Source organism: Nematolebias whitei, chromosome 13 (assembly GCF_014905685.2).
Source record: "Nematolebias whitei isolate Nwh7 chromosome 13, NemWhi1, whole genome shotgun sequence".
NCBI classification, from domain to species: domain Eukaryota; kingdom Metazoa; phylum Chordata; class Actinopteri; order Cyprinodontiformes; family Rivulidae; genus Nematolebias; species Nematolebias whitei.
Window position 1 is genome coordinate 18,546,106 of NC_056510.1, and position 24,949 is coordinate 18,571,054.

At 37.1% G+C, this 24,949-nt stretch overlaps 1 protein-coding gene across 2 annotated transcripts in view; it reads left to right on the top strand.

The window, feature by feature from the left end:
- Window positions 1–24,949, top strand: part of galnt13 (UDP-N-acetyl-alpha-D-galactosamine:polypeptide N-acetylgalactosaminyltransferase 13) — a 35,551-nt gene that overhangs the window by 3,663 nt on the left and 6,939 nt on the right. Inside the window, exons 2-12 of one of the 2 annotated variants that reach the window (XM_037686408.1) lie at window positions 8,050–8,218; window positions 9,504–9,670; window positions 12,016–12,223; window positions 12,845–13,015; window positions 13,886–14,003; window positions 14,362–14,542; window positions 16,797–16,936; window positions 20,074–20,172; window positions 21,157–21,291; window positions 21,550–21,579; window positions 24,622–24,807. In XM_037686408.1, coding sequence (XP_037542336.1) covers window positions 8,050–8,218; window positions 9,504–9,670; window positions 12,016–12,223; window positions 12,845–13,015; window positions 13,886–14,003; window positions 14,362–14,542; window positions 16,797–16,936; window positions 20,074–20,172; window positions 21,157–21,291; window positions 21,550–21,579; window positions 24,622–24,807 — 1,604 coding nt within the window. Of the gene's footprint in view, window positions 1–8,049; window positions 8,219–9,503; window positions 9,671–12,015; window positions 12,224–12,844; window positions 13,016–13,885; window positions 14,004–14,361; window positions 14,543–16,796; window positions 16,937–20,073; window positions 20,173–21,156; window positions 21,292–21,549; window positions 21,580–24,621; window positions 24,808–24,949 lie in introns of those variants that run through there. The other variant, XM_037686409.1, reaches the window with a different exon arrangement.

A 24,949-nucleotide genomic window follows, 5' to 3' on the forward strand; every position in this document is an offset into this window, starting at 1 on the left:
GAAAATGTACCAGTGTGAGAGTCTGTGAAGTCAATGAAGACCAATTGACCAATGAGTACAGGGTGCAGTGATGGGTACGGTAATTGCAGCCAGTTATGAATCTTAGTGTTCTGTTCACCAGTTTGAGACGGAACAAATTTGTCTGGATGATGTCGAATGCAGTGATGTAGATTGTGAAGAGGGTGGGTACTAAGACAGAGCCTTGTGGTACACCAATGTTGACAGTTAAATAGCTGGAAAAAGTACCATTATGTTGAACACTTTGCCTCCGATCTGAGAGATAATTAGAAAACCAACTGATAGTGTGGTCCAAGAAACCAGTGTCTGAGAGCTTATGTCATAAGAAGCTTCTTATGACATCTTATGACCGTTTGATACAGTAGACTCTAATGTATCAAAAGCTTTAGACAGGTCTAAATAAAGTGCAGTTCAATAGTCCTTAGCTTCCAATGCTTCAACATAATTAATTATTGATAAATGTCAGAGCTTTCATTTATTAACCAATATATTTTTCAGTACTGTTTTCAATCAGTGTCACTACAGATGCGTCAACATTTTCCCTCATTTTGTGTCCAGCCTAATGCTTCTTATCAAACATATATTGTACCCATAGAGAATGTACCCATGCACAGGAGAACATGCAACCTCTACCCAGAAAGGCCCCAGCCCAAGAGGTGATCCTGTGACCATCTGGCTGAGTAGTGACAGCCCCAACCTACGTCACTGTGCCGTGACAAAATGTCAAGATACTTTAATATGAAAAAAAAGATTACGTATAGGCAATTTTTTTAGACAAACATTAAAAGGAAAACAATAGTTTTCCTTTGACTATATATATATATATATTTATATGTATATATATATATATATAACTATAAACTATAAATAGTTTTCCTTTTACTATGTATAGTAAACTATATATAGTTTTTCTTTTAATTTTTAATGTTTTGTGTAAAGTAAAGTTGCATACTAATCTTCTTACAACTGCTCAGTTTCTGTTATTAAGTAGTAGTTTTTTTGTTTTTTTTTCTGCATTGACAGTTCTGACCAGTCAGGGCATAGTCAGAGACCTTATATGGAAAACCTGGACTATGCAGTACAAATATTTTATCATAGATCCTTAGGCTCTGTGAGCTGTGGGGTGGGATTTCAGTGGATTTGGTTTGCTTCCTATCAGATCTTATAAGTATGAATAAGACTGAAACATTGAGCAGTAAATGTCTGAAGCAGTCTATTTCAATGAGCCTTTCATAAGCTGCTTTGCTTAGCCCATTGTTTTCCTGCTGGGGTAAGGGGTGAAAAATTGCTCCAGTAGGGACGTGATTGTCTTACATAAATGTTTAGGTGGGTGGCAGGTACCATCATAACATTTACTAAAATGCAACAATGCATTTTTTTTCCCTGAAAAACAGCACTGGAACACGGTGAGCTGAGTTACTTTAGCTGTCTGGACAGATTGTTGTGGCTATGTGCAAAAAGTCATTGCGGCTTGACAACGTTTGGAGAGATTTTTAAACCTTGTTATTCATTATTATGGGGGTGGGGGTGGGGGGGCGGACTGCGGTAGCTTGGTGGTTTGTGCTGCAGTCTTGTAACCCAGAGGCTGCAGTTTCAAGCTCGGGTTGCTTCAAAGATGGCATCTGGGATTAAACAATTGCCAAATCTTTCATTCGAGTTCACTCGCTGTGATCTCTGCAGAAAGGAGCAGCTGAAAGAAAAACAACATATTGATTGTAGACTGTGTCTTTAATCGCATCACCGGGTGGATAATGACCTTTAAACTATGTTGACTCTAAATTCCTGATTTGAGTAGACATGCCTTGGCCCACATCAGTGCTTTCCCTTTGACCTAAATGGACTTTAGTACCATTTGCTCCTGCGTACAATGTTTATACTAGACTGTGTTTGGTTGACAGTGAAGTTAATTGGGGCAATGTTAATAATATAACAAATTGTTTTGAATAAGTTGTAGCAACAAGGTTTTGCCCTCATTGGAAATATTTTTAGACTTCTGCATCTGTTTTGCACCACTCTGTAACTAATTACTGAATTTCCTTAGAGCTGGTGAGAAGATTAGACATTAAACCAATAAAAACTATGTAATAACTGTACTTTTAGTTTTTGTAGGGGGGAATAAGCTGTTGTACTTACCAAAATGAAATACTCTACTAGGCTTTCTTTGTAAACATGTCTTTGTCTTAATCTGAGATTGATTTAGGTTCAGACTCTGCTGAATTAACCATCTGTTGCTCTGAGCTCCGTTGAGTTTTTGAGAATCCTGTGTGATAAAGCTGCTGAAATACAAATGTGATTTTTTTTGCATAGTTGATCATGTACTGTGACACAAAACATATATTTCATTTATGTAGCAGCTGAATAGCATTTAATTCTGAAACCAACTTGCTTTATAATACAGGAAATTATTTCAATATTTAAAGAAAATCACAAAAATATCTTGGTGGCTTTGGTTGTCAGCTGAAGTGTATGTCGTAGATTTTAAACACGTTTACTGACAAATCAAGCCGTGGCTGTATGGTATTATGGTTACTATAGCTATAATTGAAATTTTAGTTTTTACTGCCAAAAAAATTAACTAGTCACCACCTGGATTTATTAAAGTAAGACCCTCCAAATTGAAAAATACTGAAATGAATGTTTCAGCTGCAGCGACTTATTTAAACACAACTGGTGCAGTGGGTAAATGTTTTAACCTTAACAACCATATTGGAAGACACAAATGCAGTTGTGGAAAAATATTTAATTCCAATTTTTTTTTTGAATGTTCAAACTATTTTTTTGCATAAAAAACAACCAACCAACCAATAAATACTCAAAAACAGCAAATGGCCCAGTGCATTATTAAGAGCTGAAAAGGACAGAGGCGAACTTTCATTTTTGAAAGAGAAAAGTGGTTTAAATAAAACTTAATTTTAAATAGAGATCACAAAGTTTTAGTAAAAATCAAATTAAAAGATAAACCATAAAACACTGGAAGGTTTTGTATGTAAAATAAAAGCTATTCTAAATGAACATTGAGAAAAAACTAAAGTATTTGAACTAAATAACTGCTAATAATAATAATATTAATATTAATAATAATAACAAATAATAACCTTAGAAAATCCACTTCTCCGTTTCATCAATATAAATGACCGACTGTGGGAGTGTAAAAATTTGAACTTAAAAGCAATAAAAACAAGTCAAATTAGTCAATTTTGTTTCAGTGTTGGATTCAAGTCAAATAAAGTTTACTTTACAAGAGACTCATAATGGACAACTATAATTTTATGATTTATTTATTTTAATGGACTTTAAATGACCTGTGCTGATTAGTCAGTTTTGTAGACACACAATAAACCCATTTGCATAAATTTAAAAGAACAAAGAAATGTAATCCTCTGTGATTTATTGTAAATAAACCTACGCAGCTAAATTAACTTTTCCTTTTACTCTAACTATAGCAGGCTTTTGATTGAATATGAAAACATCCAAACCAATTTAAAGCATTATTCTTTGTAAGTTACTCATCAGTCATAAACAGTGGAGGTAAGGAGCCTATAACTGCAGTTTGTACCTGCTCTGCTGATGTGTGTAGAAATGCAGCTTCTCTGATCTGTAATGTAATGGCAGCTGTGTCAGACCTGCAGACTGAAAAGCAGAGCAGCAAAGTGAGGAGGAGGAAGAAGAGGAAGAGGAGGAGGTGGTGGTAATGGATCGAGTCTAAGGCGCCTCCAGCTGTGCACCACTACACAGATATTTTTCTACAAAGTAAATGAGAATGAATCGAGCTGCAGGACGTTGGAGCCCGTGTGATGAACACAACACAAAATCTGCATGCAGTTTGGTGTTCACCTTGACAGACCAGCTGAGACGATAATGAACGTCTCAGACATTTCAATACAGATGGAAAAAGTGCTCTGGAGGTAAAGTAGTTATCTATAATGACAATAAAAGTATATTTTAAATGATTCAATGTAAGTATAATGTAGGAATTTTTGTTCAAGTGGCAACTGTTCTTTATAAAGCATGGCTCAAATAAATTTTGATCTTATTAGTTGCTTCAAGAATTGACAAATTCATTAAAGATTTGAACCCCATATGCAAACTAATAAATTTTGTGGAGTGAAAAGCAGATAAAACAACTCAGCTGTTTTAAAACTATAATAAAGTAAATGCAATGTCAAGAAATAAAAGAACAAAATATACTAATTGTAGCAAGTATTTGTGCCATCTACAGAAATTTAGGGGTCATTCTACTTCATTTTACCTTGTCATTATTTTACTTTTTAGAGCGTTAAAATCAGGTCAAGAGCTGTGATTAAAAGTTGCCAGCTAATGACGGCTGAACTCTGAACTTGACTTACTGTGAAGATCTAAAAGAAAGCCCATTGATGCATCCAAAAAAAATGAGTATTAAATTGATATATTTGCTTCTATTTAAAATTGAAAGATCATCAAGAAATGGACATTACAGGAAACTGCAAGCTCTGAAAAAGCAAGAAAACTTTAGTTGGCTCTCATTCACTTTTGAGAAATAATAATAAACAAGTCCAGTTAGAAAAATCACATTTGAATATACAAACTAACAACATTTTTCAGTCAGGTCATCTGGACAGTTTCTTTTTTTTGTGCTCAAATGTTTCGACCGAACTGAAAAATGTTGGATTGTAAACCTGGATTATTGAGCATGGACTTTGTTGATACAAACTAACGTTTTTTTTCTTTTCAAGCAATCGCTGTACTGAAGCTAAAAATGACATTTTCAACAGGTTTGTGTTGTGGTGACAGCTCATCTGCCAACACCCGTACATAAATATCCACCTCTGCCTAAACGTCTGTCAACTAATGTCACATGACAAGTAGATGTCAGTTTGTCTCGTAGAGTTGTTAGTCGGTAGGTGGATTTATTTAAAGCCCACTTTAAAGCCAAACACTAAAATATTAAACCCATGCTGTGTAGCAGAAATAAGAATCGTGTTTGAGACATGAAACATTTAATGTGAACTTTCATGTGAAATAAAAACTTCTTCCAACCACCTAATAACGTCTTCCATAGTTAAACATTTTTTATTTGTTTTAGGTACATGGATAAACCAAGAGGAGTGGTGACGCAGATGTTAGAGAAGATGGGCCTGTGATTGGAAAGTCACAGGTTCAACTCCCGGTACCGACAATATCAAAATATGGGTGGAAAAGGTGAAACACCCACACCTGCCTCCACCCTCATTCGCCCCACTCTGGGCCCCTGAGCAAGGCCCTTAACCCCCACCATCTGCTCCCAAAAACATGTTTCTCTTGAAAATGAGCTCTCATAACTCAATGAGACTATCTGTATAAATAATAAAAGGATAAATAAACCAAAATGGTCCATTGTGCTCACTAAATTATTGATGATTCAGCTTAAATCTAGAAGCAGTCAGCCTGCTTTGACTGATCATTTGATTGATAAAGAAAGAATAAACTGGAGACAGCCAGACAATCTAGTCATTGCACTAAAGTGTGCCCCATGGTGATATAATGTACAGTAGTCCTTCACTTATCGTGGGCTGTGCCAGACAGCTCCGTGACAGGTGAAAATCGGCGAAGTAGGGAGATTATATTTATTTTAGTATTTATATGCTTTAGCAGTGTTCTTAACAATGCTCTAAACGCTCTAAAAGAGCACAGCGAAAGAGAGCAGTCTGTTGCTACGGTTACTGAGCCAATCAATGCCCGGGGATGGACTGGCCATCGGGAGCACTGGGACATTTCCCGAACCATACCGCTCACTCTGGTATTTGCCTCAATGAAGCTCCCAAAACAGTGATGGGGAAAGACAGACCCCACCCCCTCCTTTCTCTTTCTGAGGCTCTCTGTCACAGGTTGGGCACCCGTTTGTGGTGTTTCTCTGCTCTACCGTGACAGACCCTCCTTTCTCTGCCCCCTTGGCGATCATTGAGTGGGCCAGACCACCATGAAACAATGTGTGTAATCTTACGATGAAAACCAGAAAGAGTGAGTCCACAAAAGTTGAACCACAAAGTATCGAGGGACAACTGTATTTAGGTGAGGAAGACAAAAGCAAAGCTGCGTGAGAGGGATTGTAGGATCAAGGTACATCTGCAGTAATTAGGATGATGGTATGATCTGTTGTGTAGAAGGAGCAGAGCTGAAAGACCAATCTCTTGGATTGTCTGTGTTCCATCCCTCAACTATAGTCATGAGGCATGGATCATGACTCAAAGAGCTAAATGTTTGATACAAGCAGCTGAAATGAGCTTCCTTCGTAGGGTCAGCCTTAGATATGAGGTGAAATGCTTCATCATTCAGTGGGAGCTTGTCGTAAAGCCATTGCTCTTGCACACTGAAAGGAGTCAGCTAAGGTGATTCGGGCGTTAAATGAGATGCCTCCTGGGTGCCTCTCATTAAAGGACTTCCAAGCATGTCCTACTGGGAGGAGACCTTGAAGTAGGTATGTCTTGGGATCAGTAGGACCTGGAGAGTGTCTCTGGTTGTCTGGGTTTTCTTCCTGGACTGTTGCCTTTCCGAACTGACCACTGATGAGCAGAAAAGAATGAACTAATGGATAGTTTTTTTTTGTACTCCTATTTTAAACACTTACTGAATCCTCCCCTTTCTACAAAATCACTGCACAGCTGTTACATTTTGGCATATTTAATGCGCAAGACATTTGTGTGTGTCTGTACATGCAAGAATGATGGATTAAAGAAGGATAAGAACATGCTTTGATATTGTGCTCAGGCATCCAGCTCAGGAGTGGAGTCTATCAGATCCAAACTGGAGTAAGGCAAAATTTGCATGTCAGCATCTCTGTGTTATTTGTGGCTAACAGTATGGTCTGTCTCAGTACAGGTTGAAGGGAATCCTCTTAATTGTCGGCCATGCAGCCAGTGTCTCATGTACTCTCACCTTTCATGGAAATCACTGCCTTAGTTTTAAGAGATTATTAGGGGAGGAGTGGGGGGAGTGCAAAGCCATAAATCCATCAGAGGTTATTTACCTTTGGTGAAAGGAGCTGCAGCTCAATACTAATCTGCTGATGTTCTGTAGGCATGTGACTGTTGGAGTCTTGCCAAGAAGACTATTGTTGCTGAATAAATCATTTTACTTTCATATGAACATTTTGCACAGGTATAGTATTAGTGCTTTTTTTTTGCAGTTTAATAGATTATCTATGAAAATACTGTAAATATAGCTGCCAGACTGCGCAGTGCTTAAAGTGTCCGCGACATTCATTTCCTACAAAGACTGTAAGAAAACACATTAATATGTAAGACATGTGGCATAACACACATAATAGCAATAGTGCAACAACAGATGTGAGTTTGCGTCGCTTTCAGGCGCTTCTCTTCGTTGTCGCTTGTGGTTACGGAACATGGCGGAAAAGCTCGTCTACTACTTGTCTACTCTCAAACCTACACATCAGAGCAGTCTGAGAAGGCCTTTTTAGTGACATTTGTGACCATATCTTAACAGCTGTACATCTCAGTGGCATGAATCTTTTGGGCAATATGTTATCTTTCTAATAACACGTTTGTATTTATCACAAAAGTTTTATGTCACAGTCACTTTAAAACCAAGTCAGCCTAAGCCAAAGCATCCAGGATGGAGTTTATGCAGGGTGTCTGTTCTGCCAGTACTAAAGGCTTTTTTCTTCTTCTAAGATTTCATTCACTCAAGCTTTCAGTAAGTGAACTGCTACATTTATGCTACTCGCTGAATAAATATAGTATAGTAATCATACAGAATAGTATTTGAATATGCAGAAATGGCACACACATTTCCAGAACATAAAGTCTCTATTTTACGTGTGCTCTCTGTTCTTTATCAGAAAAGTTTGGCTTTTTGCTCTGGGTTTTTTCTAGTACAGAAAATGATTTCTCAGAAAAAGGACAAACGTCCTGTAAAACATTCAGTTTCTTTAGCCCAAAGGACGAAACCTTTTTCAAATCGAATTTAAAAAAAAAATATGCACAATGTGTTTGCTGATGATTCAGTTTGTTACTAATTTGCGCCTCATTAGTGAACCTAATGTCTGTTATCTTACAGCGGCGATATCTCGGAGCCACGAGGGTCCAGGCGAGATGGGCAAGGCAGTAAACATCCCCAAGAATGACCAGGAAAAAATGAAGGAGCTCTTTAAGATTAACCAGTTCAATCTGATGGCCAGTGACATGATCGCACTCAACAGGAGTCTACCTGACGTCAGGCTGGATGGGTGTGTAAGCTTCGACTTGGATCTCTTCCACGTGGCTGCGGTGAATCATATTACTGTACTGACCATTAAACATCTGCTTTAACAAATATTCACACAGATGTGGACTCACATACAGGACTCTGGTGGTCAGTTATTCTGTCTTGTAATCCTGAGGCTGCAGCTTTGAGCCCAGGTTGCAACAAGGGCATCTAACATAAGTTAATTTGCTGTGGTGACACCTGCAGAAGGGAACGGCAAGACTAAAACTTAGAATTGAATGTTTTAATTACTTCCATCAAAGGTGACCTGCAACTCTGAAATTTTCTGTTCATTATCACTCCATTAAAGTATTCCAAAAGTGAGCTTTGCAAAATATCTGGGGTTTGCAGTAAAACATTCAAACCTGGGTAGAATTGCAAGTTGCTTCTGAAGGGCAATAACATTTTTATTTGAAGGCAACCTCCTGGCTTAGTTGTGTCAGTCTGCGCTGTCATGTTGAATAGACGAGACTGAGCGAGCGCTGCTGTCTGCTCCGGTGGCTTCTTTCACCCTCCGTCACTTCTCACAACCTCTCCTCCTGCCACACAGGCTACTTTTGCTGTCCAGCTCCTTTTTTGTTACATAGCTGTTTCTTTATTCAGTAACATCCAGTCCAGGAGCGTCTTGAGATTACAGCACCCTCGCTGTTAGACGTTCACATGCATCACATGAAGCCAAAGACATGCTGGCATCGCTGTCAACGCTGGGTTTACATTTTTCACTTTCTTCCAAGATATTTGTCAGTAAATCCCTTTTGGGAATATTTCTGCACTGGTGGCAGCGTTAGACAGCAGCAGGATACTCAAACTACTTTCAGAGATTTTAATAAGCTGCTCTTTTCGTGATATGAATTTTAAATGTGTATAATATGTAATACATATAAATCTAGGTTTAAAATGAGCAAAATTGTAACTCGTGCAGAAACAAGTGAGCTAATTGTTTTAATTTGCTATGAGATTAGAAGAATTAGATGCTACTTATTTAAAACTGTCATTTTATGGTGTTGTCTGAAGACACATTCAAATAATGTATTTGCTTAAAGCTCTAATATGTTTACTCCTTGCAGCTTCATTGTTCTCATTAATTTGTCTCCCTCTCAAATTTAGACACTATAATAATGTTATATAATTAAAAGTCTCTTAAAGGTGTAGTTCTTAAATAATATGGTCATATGTTCAGACCTCGTGCTTTCGAACAAATGATTTTAGATTGAGTTTATAGTTTTGTAAAGCTCTCCGTTTCCCTTTTATCTGTGTTTCGCTGTCAGCTGTAAGACCAAGTTGTACCCAGATGACCTGCCCAACACCAGCATTGTGATTGTGTTTCACAACGAGGCATGGAGCACCTTGCTGCGGACCGTTCACAGCATCATAAACCGCTCTCCGAGACACCTGCTAGTGGAGATTGTTCTGGTGGACGATGCCAGCGAGCGAGGTTGGTGCTGTGCGACTAAGTCATCACCACCTCACCAAATGGACTGTATTTTATACCTGACAGAATCACAGCCAGGGCTGCAAAGAAAAATAATTGAAATATCAATATTGCTAAGGACTGCTTGGACTGCAATCAATTTTAAGCTATCTGGAGTGAACTCAAAGTGAAACCATATTTAAGTAAAGGTGTCACATTTTTATCATTTCAGAAATAAAGTTTGTTATTCCCTTTATATCTGTGAAGAATTTCTTGCCAAAGAATGATAGAGAACTCATGCTAATTTTAGTAAATCCTCCCTCTCTACGAGTTTTTATTGATTATAGGTCTGTAAAGTTCCCCTGCTGGTCTGAGAGGGATATTTAATGTGTCTGCTGATATCAGATAGGATGACACTCTTTTTAAGAAGTTAACATGAATGTGTTCAGCTGAATTGTAGCTTCTTATCCTATCACTCATCCCCAGTAGATACGTTTGCTAAAATTAGAGCAGAAAAATGTCATCAAAATGTCATTTTTCTTAACAAGTTTTTTTCCTTCCCAGGGTAGGAGGCGTAATCTGATTTCCAGACAAAGTTTTCTTATTCAGTTCATAAATTTTCACTTGGCAAAATATCATAGCTTAGGAAAAAAGTTAGTATCTTTTGTTAGGTTAATGGTAAGATTAGCTTTTTCTCTGATCTCTGGTCTGCTTCTGCGAATTTATCAATAATACCATTTGTTTATAATAATAGTGTGAATGTTTATGAAACATTCACACTATTGTGAACTATTTTTCTTCCGTACATTTTTCGGTATCTTTCTCATTCCACAATTTTTGTGCTATTTCAACAAATCATATCAAAACATTCAGCTCTTTCAGGACAATCCTGCTATGACTTTTAGTGTTGGTGAAGCTTTAACGTTTTGAAATATTTAGCCTTTTCTGCCACTTTTTTCTCCTAGAAAATTAATTGAGCTCATTTTACATCCTTCATATCTTTAAATCTTTTACTGCTTCTCATTTTGTTCTGGCTCAGCTTCTTTCCACTTCTTTGTGTAAATTTGAACTTTTTTCCAGCTACTTTCGGCTAATTTCAGCTGTTTCTTTCAGCGGTTTTGTGATCCTTTCAGATTCTAACTACAACATTTTTATGCCTCTTCTACCTTCTTTCTGCTAATTTCTGTTTGTTATGCTCCTTTCAGTTTATTTCTGCAAACTTCAGTTTTTTTCTTCTATTTCAGCTACTATTTAGCTGTTCTATGTTTATTTTAGACTTTTCAGCTAATTCCACATTATTGGCACTCATTTCAACTTTTTTCAGCCTAATTCAGCAAAAATGTGTTCTCTCCACTTCCTTCTGGTAATTTAGCTTCTTTATGCTTTTTAGCTACTTTTCATCTATTTTTTTCCCTTCAAATTTCTACTTTTTCCAGATAATTTCCACTTCATGCACTCATTTCTGCTTCTCTCAGCCTAATTGGGCAAACGTGTTTTTTCTGCTTTCTTCTGATAATTTAAGCTTCTTTTACCTTTTTCAGCAGGCTGTTTAGCATTTCTTTAGCTAATTTCAGCTGTTTTCAGATAAATTCATTTTTTATGGTAATTTACGCTACTTTCAGCCTAATTAACTTCTTTATGCTAATTTCAGCTTTTTATGCTCCTTTCAGCTTTTGTCTGATAGTTTCAGCTTTATTCTATATCAGTTACTATTTAGCTGTTTTTGTGCTAAATTTAGCTTTTTCAACTAATTCCACATTGTTTGAGCTCATTTCAGCTCCTTCAACTTTGTTCTGGTAATTTAAGCTTCTTTCTGCCTTTTCAACTACCTTTCAGCTCTTTTCTTTGCTAATTTCAGCTTTTTAGCAAATTTCCTAATTTTTTGTTCTAATTTCTGCTTATTTAAACCTATTTCAGCAAATATGTGTTCTTTCTGCTCTCTTCTGCTAACTTAGGCTTGTTTTTCCATTTTAGCTACAATTTGCTACATTTCAGTACATTTTTAGCTAATGTCAACAGTTTTTTAGCAAGTTCTTCAGCAATAAGCATTCACACTGCATTTTCTTAGGAAATGTAATTTTTCTAGTGATATTTAAAAACATTGCTGATTCACCAGTTATTATTAAAAGCTTAAGATACACACAAACGTATGTAATTAAGTTTTGTTGTTAAAAAAACTTTCTTGAACTAACTCTAAAACATAGACTGTTAGAAATTTTGGATTATATTGATGATGTATTAAAATGATCAGTTTCATCTTAAATACATGTGAAAAAATATCCTTTTTTATTTATTATTAAACAAATAAGTAGATATCTTTTTATTTCAGCTTCAGTTAAGTTGTTCTGCACTATCTCTTTCTCTATCAGACTTTTTGAAGATGCAGCTTGAGAGCTATGTGCAAACTTTAGAGGTGCCGGTGAAGATTCTGAGGATGGAGCAGCGTTCAGGTCTGATTAGAGCCAGGCTGAGGGGGGCCGCCGCCACCACAGGTCAAGTCATCACCTTTCTCGACGCTCACTGTGAGTGTACCATCGGCTGGCTGGAGCCCCTGCTGACTCGGATCAAAGAAGACAGGTAGGAGCCGCAGGGACCATACACGGGACTTGAGATAAAAGCTGATACATATGATGGGAGTTTTAGGGCCATTGCAATGCAATGCAGTGGAGCTTCTTACAGTCAGACAATTTCTTCTTCATGTTTAGTCTTGAAACTTTTGTTAAATTTGATGTTGTATTTTGGTAAGGTTGCTCATGCTCATAAATGCCAACAGAACGGGGGCGTTTTCTTTGTTGTGTTTCTGTACTGACTAAACACTGGAAAATCTAAAAATTCTGCTTTGTAGAACAAAAAAAAATTGTTTGAATGTAGAGCTCTAATCTTTTGACGTGTTCTGTGGAAAGTTTATGAATAATTAACATCTTACCTGTTGTAGATAGCTCTTTGAACAACATCAGTTTAGATCTGACTGGATTGATGAGCGAACAACCAGTTTGTATCAGGCTGAAGTGAATTGATGTCATCTTGAAAAAACGCCATGCTCCAAAAATGTCACAGTTCATTCCAATGTTTTATTATGAACCATTACTCTGCAGCCATTTTAATCTTATTGTTGATCTGTATAAGATGTGTTATACATGTTAAATGCATGCATGCTCCATTCCATCTCATATCTGAATATACCTTTTTGTCTATCAGGTCAGCAGTGGTGTGTCCAATCATTGACGTCATCAGTGATGAGACGTTCGAGTACATGGCAGGCTCGGATATGACTTATGGTGGATTCAACTGGAAGCTGAATTTTCGATGGTACCCTGTTCCCCAGAGGGAGATGGATCGACGTAAAGGAGACAGAACACTTCCTGTTCGGTAAAAGAAACATAATAATTCTTCCTTCTCAGATGCTAAATCTAAATTATTTTTCAAGCAAATGGGTGTCCAGATTTCCTCATGTTTAATTGATGTAATTTCATTAAAACTTAGGACAGTGAGGGTCTAATTTCCCTCTCATAAACACAAAATTTAATGACTGCTTTACCCAAACAATTTATAGTGTTTTTCTGATGTGGCGGAAAAAAAAAAACCGCTTCTTCTCCTCTTGGAAAAGCAAAAAATAAATTATTTCCCTGCAAGGTTTAGTTTTTTCTTTAGTTTAAATATGTGCATAGCATATCCCTAAATAGACTATTGGAAACTTTGCTTTGGATTCACAAAGTGATCACCATTTATCTATATTCTGATCACTCGTTAACAGCGTCCCTAAGTCATTGCTGACCAAATTAAAAGATAAAAGCTATCCCGTCTTTGTTTTATTTTGTCAAACAAATTGTGTTTTCATTTTATCCTTTGTTTTTTTGAGTTACAAGACGATACAATTACAACATGGATGTTCCAAGCAAGAAATATTATCAAATATTCCTTGAAACAAATATTTATTTATTTATTATTTTACTTAATTTTTTTTTTACCCTTTTTTAAAATTTAACAAATTAATCAATGCAGTGGCTTTATTATTCATTAAAGATTTCGTTCACAATATTATTTTCTCTTACAACTACTTAAGCCCCCTCTAAATCTCTCTTACGCTGGTTTCCTTTTTATTGAATTTAAACTGGATTGAATAGCACTTGATCATTTGAAAAGAAAACAAATGATTCAGTTTTGACTCAAAAAGTTGTCTTAAAATTATTTTTCAAGTGCCTTGTACTCATGTTGCATTATTATTTTTTTCTTCTGTAGGACTCCCACCATGGCAGGAGGTTTATTCTCTATAGACAAAACTTATTTTGAAGAAATTGGAAGCTATGATCCAGGGATGGATATATGGGGTGGAGAAAATCTGGAAATGTCTTTCAGGGTGAGTGAATGAAAACGCATCATTCTACCTGAAATAGCTGATGGCAGTTTCCCTTTGCAGATTCTAGTTTTTTATCCTAAACCCTAATCATAGTGCCCAATGCTGAAGATTCATAAAAGAGATTAAAAAAATCCCGTTTGGTGAAATAAAATAAGGTGGACCGCTCCATCAGCATTATTAATTTCTGATGACAACTGCATTGCTACAGGCAGCGTTTGTTTCTTTTGTATATTTATAATCACATTTGTGCATTTTTGCTTAATAATTAGACTACACCGAGGGTAATTCAGGCACACATTGAGATGCAATCCTATACATTCACTAATTAAATTGAAATGAATATTTTCTGTTTATCCAGATCTGGCAATGCGGTGGGTCTTTAGAAATTGTGACATGCTCACATGTGGGGCACGTCTTCCGAAAGGCCACTCCCTACAGCTTCCCTGGAGGAACGGGCCAAGTCATCAACAAGAACAACAGGCGCCTGGCTGAAGTCTGGATGGATGAGTTTAAAGACTTCTTCTACATCATCTCACCAGGTACAGAGCAAAGAAACTGCCTCTGTGGCTGAATCTTCCTGTCATTTTGACATTAGGATGTGCTGAAGACGAACCACTTAAAACAACATGAATTTAAAGGAAGTTATGGATTAGTCAGTAATTTAATGGATGCTTTTATTCACTGCTCACCCATGTTTAAAAGCAGATGTGAGCAATCCTCGTTACTTAAACCAAACTGTGATTGCTGGTATTATATTTGGTAAATGGCTGTAAAAGGAATTGTCTGCTCTGTTCTTTTATTCTCTTGTCCGGTACTTGTCCTTTTCATTCATTTTATAATCCACTACTTGCACATTGGTATCTAACACTGCTTTGTCACCCTGAATGAGAACTAATCCATTTCTGCTTCCACACATATTTGTAGTGCTGTCTTGAACTTGAGTTCAGAAATTTGTCAGACAAAGGTCTCTCCAAGAGAGCTTAAACACATATGGAAAAAACGAGAGTAACTGTACAGCTTGAGCGATGAGAACTCCCTTCCATCTGTCGACCCAGTAATGTGATTACCCTTTAGCAGAAAGCACTTTTCTAGAAATCTCTGGCTAAGTGTTCTAGATGGCTGCCAACATATAAGGGATCATCCGTAATCTGCAGGTCTTCTGGCACAAATTGTGACCTTCTTCTTCATTCAGTCAGGCAGGACTCCGTGGGCAGGTATGGAGGCAGAGCCAGCATTGTGATGGATGGCTTTTACTGTGTATTGTGGCCCCACAATGACTGTCTGTTCCTGCAGGACATTAAGGAAAATGATCTGGGCTGGGCTGCTGCCAGGCCTTACTTATTGGCACAGAGGAACACACTATGTCACTATGCTCGATTTTGGAAGTGGTGTAGGGCAATTCTATTTAAAGTGGAACCGCTTTCTTGTACATTTACAAGATGTAATGTAAAATTTGCTGTTCTAGTTGCGTAGCATGATTCTGAATAGTCCCTCGCTACTTCGCGGTTCATTTTGCTCTATCACGGTTTTTTAAAATAAGATTGGACATGACACACAACGACTGATTGACTGATGAGCCGCACCTTCGGCATGGAATTTTTATTTAAAATGAATTATTTTAAATTATTTAGCACTTGCTGCACCTTTGCAGGCCACACTGCAGGAGAAACTTCCTCCTGCAGCTCCTCCTCTGTCGATCTCCCTGCAGAGCAGGCCACGGCAGAGAGCTGAGTTCATGACATGCTGCGTTTTTTAGGGTGTTTAGAGTTTACGAACGTAAAAAAAAAATAAATAAATAAATATATATATCCCCCGGTCCCCCGCAATAAACGAGGGACCACTGTACATTGATTGCTTCACGTTGCGCAACATCTTTGCTTTAAATTTTGTCATTTCCAGTGGTGCAAACCATTTTTGTCTGTTAGCAAAATACTGTAGTTCAGAAACCACTGGAGAGGCTTTAGTGAAACTGTCAAAGTAATCACTGGTGATTACATTTTGGTGTCAACCTAATTCAAGATGGCCGCCTCAGCTAACTGACCTTAGCCAACACTAAAAATGACTAAAACTCAGTCAGTTTTGCAGATATTAAACTAAATGTGTGCAGACGGTCATCCTCAACACATAGTTGAAGCACTAACCGATCACACAAGTGTTTCCTTTCTCATATGAGAATAATGTCATGGCCAAGGTTTGACAAAAAGAGCTACAACTCCTTACCTACTCATCTTTAGATTATTTTAGTTTAAAACTGCCATGAAAGACAGCGAGCAATGTAGATTATTTTATAGTTTTATTTTCTCTCTTTGCCATCATCCTCTATCATATCATATACCGGATCTTTCTCCATGCAGCTTGTGAGTCCATGAGAGACGATCCAAAGAGAAATGTGCTTTTAAGTGTCGTTTCGCAATTGCTGTCTAATCCCTCCCCTGTGTCGATACATCAGTCTGTTTGTGTTTGGCTTAAGTAACGTAGTTCACAAAAATGTTGCAGGTGTGCATTTCTCTGATCTTGAGCTGGGTGGGTGTATAAATGGGACAACAGAGATCAGGTTAATTCTGTGTAACTCAACAGGAAATCCCTCCCTGATCACCCTCATGGCTCATACTTTCAGGCTGGGCTTTAATGTGTTTGTGCAAAAGGGCCCTCTGGTGTTTAGTTATGGTGATGCATGAAAACTGAACAGCTTCTCACTTCTTTTTTTTCTTCCCTGACCAAAAAAATAAAGTAAATCCATGCTGGTGATGCTCTGTGATAAATATGTTTGAATGTCTGTCTTGACCTCTGCAGGCGTGATGCGGGTGGACTACGGAGACGTCTCCTCCCGTAAAGCCCTCCGAGAGGCTTTGAAGTGTAAACCATTTTCTTGGTATCTAGAGAACATCTACGCAGACTCCCAGATCCCACGGAGATACTACTCGCTTGGTGAAGTATGAGCACATTTGTATTTTAATTTTCCCATCATACTGCAAATATTTACTTCTTGGTTCAGTAAGATAAGCACAGCTGCTGGGCGTGTTTTCTGAGAAGCAATACGGTTGAAAATAAATGTGTGAATATCTGAGAATCCAGCCAAGGCTTGAGAAAACAAGATAAAAGCAATAAGAATGCCCAGTTGTTTGTATTGAGCGTCTCTGACAAACAATCCCTTGGCTGCTTGAACAGTTTATATTGATCCGTCTAACAGTTTTACACAATTATAGTGTGCATGCTGAGCGTGTGAGATAATGCTCATAGATGCATTTATTGGATTTAAACTCAGCAAAGCAAAAATGAATGTTAAAAGGTGAAGGTATAAGTGTTTTGTGGTGCCATATTGTTGAATGTTTTAGATAACACATTTTTATCACCTGCTGCAGAGGGCCAAGCGGCAGTCATGTTTCTACCCATGTCTGTTTTTGTGTTTGTCTGAACCGTTAGCAAAATATCTCATGAACGACTGGATAGATACATACTCATACTCATTACTATTTGAAGTCAACACAATTCAAGATTGCCACCACCTCTAATCAACCTTAGCAAACGCACAAGCGGCTTCAATTTAGTCAATTTAACAGACTGAATTTGGTGTGGTAGTAGCAGATAGTCATCCCCAGGGCTCAATTTGAACTGGATCTTGCCGGAACAATCTTATTTTGTCAGGGTGCGTTCCGGCAATTGTTTGCTCGGATCCGGCAACTCTCAGGCTTACCAACAATAAAGTTATGAATAAATATGGCTGCCTTGTCGTTTTGGGAGCCGTGCTTGTACCGTGTCGCTCCCCTCTGCTGCTGAGATGATAAATAAATAACTCCGACACCTCCGCTGCTGTTTGGACGACGCTCTGGACGCTTGTCACCCACAGCGTGCATGCAACAAAGAGTAAACTCAAAGTGAGAGCGATGCCTGCCCCTCTTTTCCTCTTTCGCGTTGACAACATTTTTTTATTGTTGAGTTTGTCAAAGCACAATTTTTACGTTTTTTGTTTTGTTGTAAATACAGAAATAATGTTTAATAAGTGTTAGTACTCTATTATTTGCTAACAAAATATATTTTATGTCATTAAACAACTTGACAGTTTCTTGTCTTGTGAGCATGCACATTCCCCAGGACTCCCCCACCCCCAGCCGGTCCACCCACTATTTGCGTTCCGGCATTGATCGGTTTACAAATTAAGCCCTAGTCATCCCCAACACATACCGAGTGCTGACGCTTCTCGTAAGATCTCCCAACATCATATAAGATAATGCAGGATTCCATTAAGGAAAATGGGAATATAAATGTTTATCATAAGACGATTTGCATTTAAAACTTGGACATGAAAGGCAGTGGGCGATATGCACGCTAGACCTTTTAATTTGTCTATTTCTTCAAAGTCAGTCTGAAAAAGTAGTTTTTTTAAATGCACAATTGGTATGCAGCTATGAGAGCTAGTGCTTATAAATATTGTATTTATGTACAATTACAACATGATAGTACTGTTAACAGAAGGTCAAGCTCCATCTCGCTCAGACTAAAGATGTTTTTTTTGTGTGTACTTTTTTGATGACCACATTTGCTTTTTGTTTTGTCAACGTTCGTGGTAGAGTCAGAACGGGCACGCAACATGCAAAGATGGCTTTTTGTAAGTTATGTCAAAGAATTTAGGCTTTAAAAGAACTTGTAATCCTCCAACAGCTGAGGCAGGGAGAATTTTCCTCATTGCTGCTCTGCTATAAAGCTGTAAAAGCTGCACGTCTTTCTGTCACTCTTTAGCCTCTGCGGCACCTCTCCTCCCATTTCCCTCTAAGCCTCTTTTGACCAAGTCTCATCTTCAACACACAGTGTGCCTTTTCCCTACCAGCCTATTTCCCTATATATCATGCCTATATACATATACATCTTATATACCTACTTTAACATGAGAAGTATTTGGCTTAGACAATCTTCCTCTCAGTTTTAACACTGAAGGAAGCTGAAGGGGTTTGAAAAAGCTGATATAAACAACTTGGAGCTGTGATAACGTGGGTTTTTCTGGTTACTATTTCAGCTTTTAAAGTGAATTTAATGAGCAGTGGAAGTTGGTCTCTTGGATCTCGTATTTTAGGACAACAGCTTGTATTTTGTTGTCAGGTGATTTTGTAGCTTATAAAATTCTTCACTTTTCAAACATCTGAAGCCATTATGTTACTTAAGTACAGACCAAGAAATCTGAAAATGTTTGTAATTGATGCCTACAAAGAACATTGTAAACCTGTTTTTACACAAGGCAGGTTTTTTTTAGTTAGTATTGCAATAAAGAAGATGACAGATAAGTGGAGTCATGCTGTTCAAGGTGAGACGTGTGTCTTCAGAAAACTTGAATATGTCGGAAATTTGCAAAAACCCTTAAATTTATCGGGCTGTACTTTTGGATAAATTTAGTCTCAAACTGGTTGTCGATGGTGCTGTAAATTCATTAATCTTTTTGTTTTGGGTTTCTGATATGAAAGCATTTAATTTAATCTTACTTTGATATGTACAACACAGCAAACTGTATGCCATTCTCAGTTGGTTCTAAATGCTTTTTATTTAAAATAAATGTTGAAATACTGTAATCGTTTTAAAGAGCAAACTTTTAGACTGAAGCTATTTTAAGAAATAAAATGAATATAGCAACAATTCCTTGGTGGTCAATTAAAGCATGTATTATTAAAATTTTTTAAATAATTTCGGACTATTTTTAAGTAAAGCTGAAAGTATTGAAAACGAAATTTGAATGGTAAAACTGAAATATTGAATAAAATTGTCAGGCTCAGGCATGAAGAGAACATAAAAGCTGTACAAGTGTAAAAAAAAAAAGTCTTGTTTTGATTAAAAATATGAAATGCAATTTCTCCTTTGGGTTTGCAAACTCCTTCTTGCTTCTCACACATTGTCGTTAAACAAATACAAGTAAGCAATTATGAAGCAAGACATAAGTCTAAGAATAATTGTTGTGAAAAGTAAACATTGTGAGGAGTGATTAATTAATTAATTGTGAAGAGTTAAGATTAGAAGTATCGGAGACCTTCCTCAGTCTAGAGTCAAATATGATTTTGAAAACCAACAATGTATTTCTTGTCTGCAGATCAGAAACGTGGAGACCAATCAGTGTGTGGACAACATGGGAAGAAAGGAAAACGAGAAACTTGGCTTTTTCAATTGTCATGGCATGGGTGGAAACCAGGTAACAGAAAATACGGAGCGCTTATTTTTGCTACATAAATACACGGACACGCAAAAGTTTGAACACGTCTATAATTTTTAATAATTAAATGTGTTGAATTTAAATTTGTTTTCAGACTATACAGCTCTACCTAAAACAATTATTTTAGTATTACAATGATTAGTATGTTATTCCTAATATCTGAGGATGAAAATTATACAAACGACATGGCACTGAGAAAATGTAGGCCTTTAGAAATGATTTTCAACTTTTTTTAGATTTGTATGGGTTATTTCTTGTTATCAAAACAGCCCAGTGAAGCAGCTTTTTATAAATAACTCAACTTGTATATAAATATAAGCATTCCTGAGCTTTTATAAGTAACCATTAAACTCTTTAAAATGTAAAACAGTTGAACATTTCAGATTGCTCACTTTGTAAAAAAGTAAGAAAATAGTTCACTGGTCCAGTTAATGCTTGGAAACTTTACCTGGGAGGTCCCCAGGTTTCAATGTATTCAGGAAACATGCACAGATGAAGTGAAATTCCATTTCAGCAAATGGTACAATGAACTTTTCCCTTTTAAAGATAATTAATTACATCTAGCAAATTCTGAAAACAGATGCCACACTGTAGGTAAATTTTAGTCTGTAGGTAAATTTGTATATATATATATATATATATATATATATATATATAATTTTACTAAAGGTTTATACATCCTAAAAACAAGTTCAGATTGAAATGCAAGAGTTGAGTTACGGATGTACAAAGCCAATCTAAGCCCCTCCAACATGAGCACAAACTAAAAGGGGTCTGTACACAAAACATGCTTTGAACCTTTGAGCCCTTTCTCTGCAGGAAGGTTAAAATAAACTGATGAGCTTGTAGTTGCAAGAAAGCATGAAAAAAATACAACATCAGTAGAAAGTACTGAAGGGAAATCTTATACAGTGACTTGTACAAGATATCATAATCCTGATGTTACTTGTTTATTTTTTCCAGGTATTCTCATACACGGCGGATAAAGAAATCAGGACAGATGACCTCTGTCTGGATGCGTCCCGGCTCAACGGGCCTGTTCTGATGCTCAAGTGTCACCACATGAAGGGCAACCAGATGTTTGAGTACGATGCTGAGGTAGGATTTCTGTTCAGAGTCCTAAGTGAAGCTCTGTCGTCGGTCATGTTCTCTTCCTGATGGTGCGTGCTCTCAAAATGAAAGCAGTAAATCCAGTTGGGAGGTTTTGGGTTCTACCAAAGCAACCTTGTGCTGCCACCAGATGGCACTCTGCCTGTGTTTCTCTGTTTTTTTTTTGTCTTTTCTATAAAACAACACAGGGATTGAGTTGCTATTTCTATCCAGCAGCTGTGTTTCTCATCTTCTCATTTCATATAGTATGTTGGCAAGTGGGAGTATGATTTTGAGGTAAGCTGTCCAAGTCAGTCCCTCCTTATTCCCCGTAGTTTGTGTCCTGTGCTTCAAGTGTCCTGACATCCTGTGTGGGCCATGAAGGGTCGGTGGTTGTTACATTAGATTAAATGAATCTTTAGTGAACTGAAGTCTTTTTTGTGATAGACTGTAGCAACGTTGTAACTAAAATGAAATGATAAATTAATAACAAAAAGTAAAAATATCACAAAAAGTGAAACTACATCAGTACTTGCACTGTGTAGTCAAAATATGAAGCCAATTTATGTATTCAGTGATTACAATAAACAAATGTTGAACTTGATGAGCAGTCTTTAAAAGCAGCTTACATATTCCAAAAGCACAAATAACAAAACAAAAGCTAACAGAAAGCAAAACCAAACCATATTTATATATATTAATATACCAGTGTAGTAAAACACAAACAACTCAGAGTTTTGTTCTTTTTCTAGCATTTACAAATTACAGATAACAGAGACGTAAAAAAAAAAAAGTCATAATTTACAAAAAGTGGGAGCAAAGGTGAAATAAATTGTGCAGATTGCTGCATATTACTCAAAAAGGTTAATACCTCCTGCTTGCAGCTGTGATTTCAATATTCAGTCATATGGAGGAACAGTTTGCAGGAAGTAAAAAGCCATTTAGAATCTCATTAAAGAGCTAAAATATCTTACCCACTGCCTTGTTGCCTGACTAAAAGAAATACAACTTTATGATTTACACAACTCAAATTATATAGTTTTAAGAATTCACAAGTTTTTAATTCACTGGAGAAAGGTAAAGTCCTGCAGTGTTCTGGTTTGAGTGATTCAAATGTCATTTTGCTGACATGTTTGCGTGACGATGTGAAGGAGCCTTCAGGCCGTTCCATCGAGCTCTAAGAAACCCCGGGAGAAATTCTTTAATTACTCTTTGTCCTCTGGGGCTTTCTTAAAGTGAAAACAGCTGAATAAATAATGAAGGAAGTGGACTTGTTCTCTCTGGTAAACAGCGCTGGGGCTTCACCGGTGTCGGTGGGCTGAGGTTATTTTTGGCTCAGGTGTGACTGACAAGGACTGAGTCCTGCAGCAACCTGAACATTTCATGTGGGCATCAGTTTCACTCTCACATGTTCATTTCTTTATATTCCTGGTGATGCTTTAGCTAGATTTCAACGGTGCTGAACCACTACAATTAACATTTATACAAAGGGGTGCTGGATTTTCTATTCACTCAGCTTTACTTTTTTGTATGTGTAAAGTTGCATGTAGGTAAAATGCAAATTAATGGCTACAGAAGTATTTAACTCGTGCTTAGAAAAAGAGAAACATTCAGCAAGCAAAGTGAATATTTTTTTATTTTTTCTATAATCTAATCTATAAAATGAAGTGAAATAGTCTTATGACGCTGCATTCATGTCATGTTGGATTGAAAGCTGTTGTACAATTGAACAGTTGAATCTGATGTCTCAGACTGCAACAAGCGATCAAAACACACAAACCAAAATAGCTATAATTTCAGTTTATGTTCAGTTTTATGCAAACAGAACGGTACAAAACATGCATCATGTAATAAACAAATTTTCGCTCGGCTGAATAAATTAGTTAGACCCACAAAGAAATGTCAAGAGAGGCATGCAGGACAGAAATGTGGCTCAGGTGTTTTAGTTCTTTCAGATTCTTAATTCGTCCTTGCAGACTGCTTGAATTCATGTCTTGGATTTTAGGTTCAGACAAATCCATGACCAAAACACGTGTCTCAAAACCTAATAGGAATAGAACAGGGGTTCTCCAACTTTTTGGGTTCAGGGACCTCTTACAGGGGACAAAAAGTTTCCGGGACCACCTCATAACCCAATAATTTTCTTCAGTTTGTCTCGTTAGTGCAATGGAACTATTTGTATAACATTAATACTTGAGACCTGTTCTTTAATAGTGTTAATACAATTTTTGCACTTTTAAACATGGGGTATTTTTCATTCAAGACACACTTAACAAAAATTTTAATATTCAACTTCCAAAAATGACAGTTTTGAGAAAATTAACAGAATCAAAAACCATTTCAAGTCGAGGGTTCTTTATTGTTATTCTCATCACATGTGGTACATGTGGTGGAACAAAATTGTATACACAGGGTACCAGTTACATCCAACAAAAGTATAAATTGTAAAAGAAAAACAGTAATAAAATTTGATATGAACTAAGAAATTTGCTAAACTAAGAATACGCTAAGCACTAGTACAAAAACACTACGACGAACAACAGCAGCCCGAACATGAGTCTTTGTGAGCAGATGAGTACAAATTGAACAAGCAGCATGAAATAAATCAGCAGCATGAGATCAGCAGCATGAAAAGTCAGCAGCATCAACAATTAAAGTGGCATTACAGTGATTTTTTTTTTTTACAGTGATGATCCTGATTAGGGATTCACAAGTCTAACAGCTTCAGGGTAGAAGCTGTTTCTCAGTCTAGTGGTTAAAACTTTGACGGTTGAAACTTAAAAGTTAAATAAAAGTTAAAACTTTATCGATTCCCACAATGACCATCATAAATATATTGCTACTTCTTCAAATTATTACAGAAAACACTTTACATAAAACTGAGCAGAATCATAACTGCAGTAGTCAGACCAAGTAACAGGGCTCAATTTGTAAAGTGATCAATGTCGAAACACAAATAGCAGATGGAACGGGGTGCAGGGAGACTGGGGGTCCTCCCCCAGAAAATGTTGAATAAAGTAGATGTGATTTCCTGCATTTTGGTGCATTTAAATGGGTTAAATGTCTACGTGCTTGTAAAAAAATAAAATAATAATAATAATAAAATTTTATTTATTAATAATTTTTTTGCAGACCCCAGTTTGAGAACCACTGGAATAGAAAATAGATTCAACTCTATAAGTATCTGTAACATTTCATGAAAAGTTTTGTAAAATACACCAGTCTTGCGTATTAGCTGAAGAAAGTGGGGAACTTTAAAGTTGCTCCAGTTTAAGCACGACAATGACTTCTTTTGTCTTTCATGACCATCTGTCCTTCCTCCCTCCTGGTTCGCTGCAGAAGCACACCTTCCTCCACATCATCACCCAGTCATGTCTGACCATCAGCCGTTTGGAGGATGGCACCTACGGTCCCACGGTGGAGAACTGTAACAACACCCCCTTACAGTCGTGGATTCTCCACAACTACACTCGTCAGGAGGTTGCTAGACGCCTCTACTACAGCCCCACGGATTATTTTCTCTAAACTCATGTCTGCTCCTTGGGCCATGTGGTGGGGGTCCTGAGGTGAGCAGATTAGGATGCATTAGCCGTAGCATTTTAGGCTGGTGACAATTTTAGCTGTAGCTTAGAATTGTTAGGCTGTGTAGTTGAAAATGGTGCTTTCA